Source organism: Grammomys surdaster, unplaced genomic scaffold (genome assembly GCF_004785775.1).
Source record: "Grammomys surdaster isolate TR1022 unplaced genomic scaffold, NIH_TR_1.0 339, whole genome shotgun sequence".
Taxonomy (NCBI): Eukaryota; Metazoa; Chordata; class Mammalia; order Rodentia; family Muridae; genus Grammomys; species Grammomys surdaster.
This window is the reverse complement of record NW_021604758.1, coordinates 660,067-667,108: the sequence shown is the minus strand read 5'-3', so window position 1 is coordinate 667,108 and position 7,042 is coordinate 660,067. Positions and strand designations below refer to the sequence as shown.

At 52.0% G+C, this 7,042-nt stretch overlaps 1 protein-coding gene across 2 annotated transcripts in view; it reads left to right on the top strand.

Moving 5' to 3' along the window:
• The window catches only part of Mark4 (microtubule affinity regulating kinase 4), a 30,948-nt gene that overhangs the window by 4,151 nt on the left and 19,755 nt on the right, over positions 1 to 7,042 (top strand). For both annotated transcript variants that reach the window (XM_028778634.1, XM_028778635.1), the window contains exons 2-5: positions 2,660 to 2,860; positions 6,095 to 6,148; positions 6,260 to 6,308; positions 6,832 to 6,897. In XM_028778634.1, the coding sequence (XP_028634467.1) occupies positions 2,660 to 2,860; positions 6,095 to 6,148; positions 6,260 to 6,308; positions 6,832 to 6,897 (370 nt within the window). The remainder of the gene's footprint in view (positions 1 to 2,659; positions 2,861 to 6,094; positions 6,149 to 6,259; positions 6,309 to 6,831; positions 6,898 to 7,042) is intronic.

The following is a 7,042-nucleotide window of genomic DNA, read 5'->3' as shown; positions in this document are numbered from 1 at the left end:
GCTCAGTGGTAGAGCCCTGCCTAGAATCCCCCAGTGAGGGGCTGGGGTGTGGCTCAGTGCAGGAGCATTTCTCTAGTATATGAGAACTGCACACACACAAAAAGACAAAAACAGGTGTAGAAGCATGAGACAGTCTAATGTGATACTTATAAGGAATCTCTGTTTGCTAAAATGGCTGCGTTCCAGTCCAGCTGTAAGACTCAGTTTCCCCGCCTGTAACATAAGGACAGTGCTTCATGGGCTTTCCATGCTTGTGAAATGCAGGTCGCTGCTGTGGAGCGGCCTGGCAGAGCTTCCTTGCCAGCCCAGGCTGTCCAGCCTTCTCCCTTCCTCCCCGTCCTGTGTCCTGTTTTCCCCAGCCACGAGGAGGACACGGAGGGAGATCAGCCAGGGCCTCTGGCTCTCAGAGCTGCAGCCAGGAAAGGAAGGCCCAGTCCCTGGAGGTTCCCAATCAGGACAGGGCAGCTGGGCCTGAGCAGGTCACCTCGTTGGGGAGGCTGAGGAAGGACAGGTCGGCAGGAACAGGAGCTGATGGCGTGGGAGACGGCAGGGCGGCAAGCCTGTCGCTGTTAGGAAGGGCGGCAGTCAGGGTGAAACAGTGTTTCGTGGAGAGGTGGCCAGAGTGGCCCGGGGGCGAGATGCTGGGCTCAGATAAAGAGTTCTGCTGTTTGCTGGAGAATCTGGGGCAACAGTGATGGGGGGACAGTGTCCACCAACCCGTGGAATATAATCTAAGACCCTCCAAGAAGCTCCGGAGATGGGACTGTCCCAAACTCTTTCCTCTCCTTGTACACATGAGCTGGTGAGGGTAATTATAAATTAGGTACAAGCCGGGCATGGTGGTGCAGGCCTGCCAGTTTTGCACTTGGGAGGCCAAGGCAGGAGTATCAGGAATTCAGAGCCAGCCTGGGCTACATGAGCTTTTGTCTCATCTGTGACATAAAGCTGGACATACATGTAATTCCAGCTCTTGGGAGGCTGAGGCAGGAGAATTGTTACATGTTCTGGCCCAGCTTGGGCTCCAGAGTGAGACTTAGTATCAATTTTTTTTTTATTTTGTTTTGTTTTTTGAGACAGGGTCTCTCTGTGTAGTCCTGGCAGTCCTGGAACTCACTCTGTAGACCAGGCTGGCCTCGAACTCAGAAATCCGCCTGCCCCTGCCTCCCAAGTGCTGGGATTAAAGGTGTGCGCCACCACCGCCCGGCCCGGCCGTATCAAAAAATTAAAACTAAATAAATATGTCAATAAATAGGACCGCACAAGAGATTAACAACATGCTGAAATAGAGGAAGACTATTGACAGAGAGTTTAAGGCCATCTTCAATTACATATTCAGGGCTAGCCTGGGCTACATAAGGCCCTGTCTTTAAAAAACAAAAACTCAAAAAAGAAAGGAACAAAAATTGCCGAAATGCACTGTAACATTTTCAGACCATGGAAAGCTGGGACATGGGTATGGAGGAGACCACTGTAAACTGTGGAGACGGCCAGCTGGGAGTGAGGCGGGGACATGTTGGGGTGTAGAGTTGAGGGCCTGGAAGGCCAGGTGTGACTCAGGCCTGTAATCCCAAAACCGGGTCGGCCAATGTTGCGGTATCAGGAGTTCAAGGTTATCCTTGGCTACATATTAAGTTTGAGGGCAGCCTGAGCTACTCCAGACCCTTTCCTGCTGTGCCCATTAGCCCACCTTCAGAAAATAGACTTGAGGCTGGCCCAGGGCCATGGACAGATGAGTTAGTGTGTTGGGATCTGTGCTTGCCGGGACAGGGTGTTGGATCTGCATGAAGGTTGGCGCTCACTGGAGGTTGAAGTTGGCAGTGTCTGGAGATGCTGGCAAGACCAGGAGCAGGAAGGGAGCTGGCAGATACGTCTGAGACCTTGGTGGTCCGTCTCAGAGGCCCCTGTCCCTGTGCACTACTAGGGACAGAAACTGGGGACAGAACCCTGAGCCTTGTGCCAAGGAGCCAAGTGCCCCACCCACCACCGAGAATGTTCCCCAGCGCTTGGTTCCTCTTGATGGTGCTGTGTGGAGGCAGGGTGGTCCACAGTTATCACCCCAGCCACTGAAAAGTGGGGCCGAGGAGGCCGAGCGTTAAAGCTGTGCTCAGCTATGCAGTCAGTTCAAAACCAACCTGGGCTTCAAAAGGGCCTGTCTTGCCCAGCAGTGGTGGCGCACGCCTTTAATCCCAGCACTTGGGAGGCAGAGGCAGGCAGATTTCTGAGTTGGAGGCCAGCCTGGTCTACAGAGTGAGTTCCAGGACAGCCAGGGCTACACAGAGAAACCCTGTCTCGAAAAACAAAAAAACAAAAACAAACAAACAAACAAAAAAAACGGCCTGTCTCAACAAAACAAAAGGAGTAGCTCGCTTTGTAGCCCGCTAGCCTGGAACTCTGTAGTAGAGGATGACCTTGTACTCTTGATCCTCCTGCCTCCATTTCCAAGTGTGTGCCACGCCTGGTTTATTTGGTGTTAGGAAGGAGCCTGAGGCAGCTGCAGCCCCTTCGGGAGACCTGTGTGGGACGGATGCTCTTTCCCTGACCCAACTTTGCAAAGGGTCTCCAGGGCGCAGTGGCCAGAGCTCCAGAGAGCCGCACGGGCCCCGGGGTGTCACTGCAGCGGGAAGGAACTGGGATGGCTCACATGTTTCTCTCCACACAGCATGGCACCTTGGGCAGTGGACGATCTTCAGATAAAGGGCCATCCTGGTCCAGCCGTTCCCTGGGTGCCCGTTGCCGGAACTCTATCGCTTCCTGCCCTGAGGAACAACCCCATGTGGGCAACTACAGGCTGCTAAGGACCATCGGGAAGGGCAACTTCGCCAAAGTCAAGCTGGCCCGGCATATCCTCACGGGCCGGGAGGTGAGTGAGGGTGACCGAGGGGCTGAGGTTGGTGGCCGGGGGACGGGAGAGATCAAGAGGCAAGGTATGATGTGAGGTCAGGGCTGGTCCTGGCTGGCCTTCTTACCTCAGAAAATTGTCCAACTTGCTCAGAATTTAAAGGTAGTTTTGTTTTGAGACATATCTGCCTGTGTACCCCTGGCTTTCCTAGAGCTTGCCCTCTAGACCAGGCTGGCCTCAGACTCAGAGAGACCCATCTGCGATGCCCCCGGAGGCCAGGAGGCATCACAGCTTGTGGAGCTTGAGTTACAGGCCCTGCGAGCTGTCTGACGTGAGTGCCGGAACCAAGCAGGGTCCCGTGGAAGAGTAGCCAGTGCTCTCAAGTGCTGAGCCATCTCTCCATCCGTTATGTCCCCAACATTTTCCAGAATAGTCCCAGTAGGAAATAGAAAACCAGTAAGAGGGGTCCTTGAATTGTCGGGAAGTCCCAGGTCACAGGTGTTGTCTTCCTGCCTGCCCTCTTCTTGAGGTGTATTGCATTGTATTGTATTGTATTGTATTGTATTGTATTGTATTGTATTGTATTATATTATTTGTTTGTTTACTGCGTGTGTGTGTGTGTGTGTGTGTGTGTGTGTCCAGAGCAGGACATCAGATGTCTGACTCTGCCTGTTTGCCTCGGGATAGATTCTCTCACTAAACTGGGAGCTTGTGGCTTCTGTTAGGTTGGCTGGACAGCAAACTCACCATCCTGCCCTGCGTCTGTCCCATTCCCAGCACTGGGATTCTGGGCTCTCATGGCCATGTCTAGCTTTCTTAACATGAGTGCTGAGAGTTCACACTTAGTTCCTAAAGTTTATGAAGTAGGTGCTTTACCTTAGTCCAGCCTGCCTGCTTCGTCTGTTTCCCCAATTATTTTATTGATTTTTTTTCTTTTTTGGTTTTTCGAGACAGGGTTTCTCTGTGTAGCCCTGGCTGTCCTAGAACTCACTCTGTAGACCAGGCTGGCCTCGAACTCAGAAATCCGCCTTCCTCTGCCTCCCAAGTGCTGGGATTAAAGGCGTGCGCCACCACCACCTGGCTAATTTTGTTATTTGATAGTTCCATCCATGTATAAAATATATTCTGTTTGCTTGGTGTTTTTTTTTTTTTGTTTGTTTGTTTATTTCTTGTGATTGTGTTCTTGTGAGTTAGGGTCTCATTGTATAGTTCTGGGTAACCTGGAAATTGCCACACAGACCAGGCTAGCCTTTGAATACTGAAGACATCTACCTGCCTCTGCCTCCTGAAGGCTGGCATTAAAGGTGTGTGCCACCACCATGCCTTGATTGTTATTTTAAAATAAAATTTTCTTTTACAGTTTATTTTTATCTTCCATCCACTGGTGATGTCTGTGTGTCTGTGTGGGGGTGTGAGAAACTCTGAAACTGGAGTTACAGACAGGTGTGAGCTGTCATGTGGGTACTGGGATTGAACCCCAGTCCTCTGGAAGGGCAGCCAGTGCTCTTAACCACTGAGCCACCTCTCCAGAGCCTGTGTTTTAAGACGAGTCTGACTCTGTGGCCTCAGGCTCTTACCCTCTTCTCTCTGCTTCCTGACTGCGGATGACGTGTCCACAGCACTCTGTGCCTACTGCCTGTTTTCTGTATTTCTTTGGCCACAAAAGCAGTAGGCCTACAGTACAAAGCTTGTCTAGGATCCCCCAGTGAGGGGCAGGGGCGTGGCTCAGTGGTAGAGAGGGGTTCCTTCCTGGCTTGTACAAGGCCTTGGGTTTGAATGTCCAGGAGCACAACACAACCTAGAACTCTAAGAACCAGACATGGTAGCATATGCTTTTAATCCCAGCACTCAGGAGGTGGAGGTAGGGGGATCTCTGTGAGTTCAGAGGCCGGCCTGGTCTACAGAGTGAATTCTAGTCCATTTAAAAATCAAAGCAAAACACATCCTAAGAGTCGGAAGGGCAGGCTGGTATTACCCATCAGTGTAAATACAAATAAAAACCCTTTTCTTTTTTGAGATAGGATTTTGCTCGATCTACTGAGGCTCAAGTCAAACCTCGCTTTGTTTTTGTTTTTCTCCATTTACCTTGGGAGTGCGCTTATGTGTAGAGATCAAAGGACAACTTACAAGGGTTTCCTGCCTCCTCTCACCCCAATCGGCTCCAAGGCTCAGACTCGGGGTGCCAGGCTTGTAGCCTTTGCCTCTGAGCCACCTCACCACCCCTCATCTCAAACACAGCGTTGGGATGGAATCGACACCACCCGCGTGGTTCCAGCGCTGGGCCCCTCCTAAGAATGCAGAGTTGTTTTTCTTTCCACAATTCATTCCTGTGCTCTGTCACACTCACAGATGAAAGGAACCAGATGATCGTCTCAGTACTGGCATGGAAAGTGCCTGACAAAATTCTCACAAAAAGAGAACCCGGCAAGGGCACAGGGCCCACTCCCCACGGAGCTCAGGCTGTTCCCCATATGTGGGGACGACTCCATTCCAGAGGTTGCTTTTTTTTTTTTTTTTTTAAAGATTTGTTATTTTTATTTTTTATTTTTGGGTCCCCCCCCCCTTTTTGAGATAGGGTCTCCCTGTGTAATCTTGTCTGGCCTGGAACTCATCATGTAGACCAAGCTGGCCCAGAACTCACCGAGATCCTCCTGCCTCTGCTTCCCAAGTGCTTCACCACACTTGGGCTAAGATTCGCTTATTTGAATTGTTTGTCTGTGCTTCTGCGGGTGGGCATGTGTACATGTGTGTGAGGACCCACGGCAGGCAGAGGACAGCGTTGGGTACCTTGTAACTTGAGTTACTGATGGCTGTGAGCCACCCCGTGCACTCACAGTCACTGTGTTTAATATCTCTCCAGCTCCTCATTAGACTTGCCATGTAGGCCATTCTGGTCTCTGACTCCCCCTGCTTCCCAGTTGTTGGCACTATAGACCTGGACCACTATTCTTTTTTTTTTGAGACAGGGTTTCTCTGTGCAGCCCTGGCTGTCCTGGAACTCACTCTGTAGACCAGGCTGGCCTCAAACTCAGAAATCCGCCTGCCTCTGCCTCCCAAGTGCTGGGATTAAAGGCGTGCGCCACCACTGCCCGGCCTGGACCACTATTTTTAATCAGTTAACACATAATTGTCAATATTTAACAAAATTATTTTTGACATAATGTCTCACATGTCTCCTCTAGTCCAGGCTAGCCCCAGACGTGTTGCGGGATCTGGGCTCGGGGATTTGACCTTCCCACCTGCTTCTATCTATAGGTCGCTATCAAGATCATTGATAAAACCCAGCTGAACCCCAGTAGCTTGCAGAAGGTAAGGCCCAGAGAAAAGAACAGGGTGGAGACCTGACCAGGCCTGGAGGGGAAAGGGATCCTCCTGCCCCCCACTCACAACTGTCTGTTCTTCCTTCCTGGCCTTGCCCAGCTCTTCAGAGAAGTCCGAATTATGAAGGGACTCAATCACCCCAACATCGGTGAGGAGAGGACGGGAGCTGACATGGGTGGAGACCTTGGGAAGGGAGGGTGGGATTGTGTTAGAGACCTGGCCACGGTGGTGCGGTCATGGTGGTGCGGTCATTTCTGCGTGGCCGAGGTTCCCTGGGCCTCCACTTTGTTTTCTTGAGGAAGGTTGTAATGACTGGGTAAGACTAGCCTGTCCGGAGCCCACGTGAACCATGGTGTTCATGGTCATTAGCAGTGGTGGTCAGTGAGGAGAACACAGTGTAGCCCCGCCTAGATGTGGCGATGACTGTACTGACTGTGTAGCTGCCGATCCGTCGCCAGCTGCACTGGCACAGTCCTCGGCTTCATCGCCCTGAAACTCTTGTGCAGAGAAAGGGAAGCAGAGCAGCAGGGAAAGCCTGGCCTGACTGGTGGAGGGAGCCGCTGAGGGGTCTGGTGGCAGGCACATGATGATTGGCAGAGGGCTGTAGTCTGGCTGGAGAATGGCGGCCTCTTCTACACTAACCTAACACCTCGACCCTCCCCACCCCCCAGTGAAGCTTTTTGAGGTGATAGAGACAGAGAAGACGCTCTACCTGGTGATGGAATATGCTAGCGCAGGTGAGGCTCCGCCCCACACCCTCCTCTCTCACGCCCCCCCTGACCCCCACACCCTGCTCATACATCCCCCCTGACCCCTACACCCTGCTCACACATCTCCCCTGACCCCCACACCCTGCTCACACATCCCCCCTGACCCCCACAC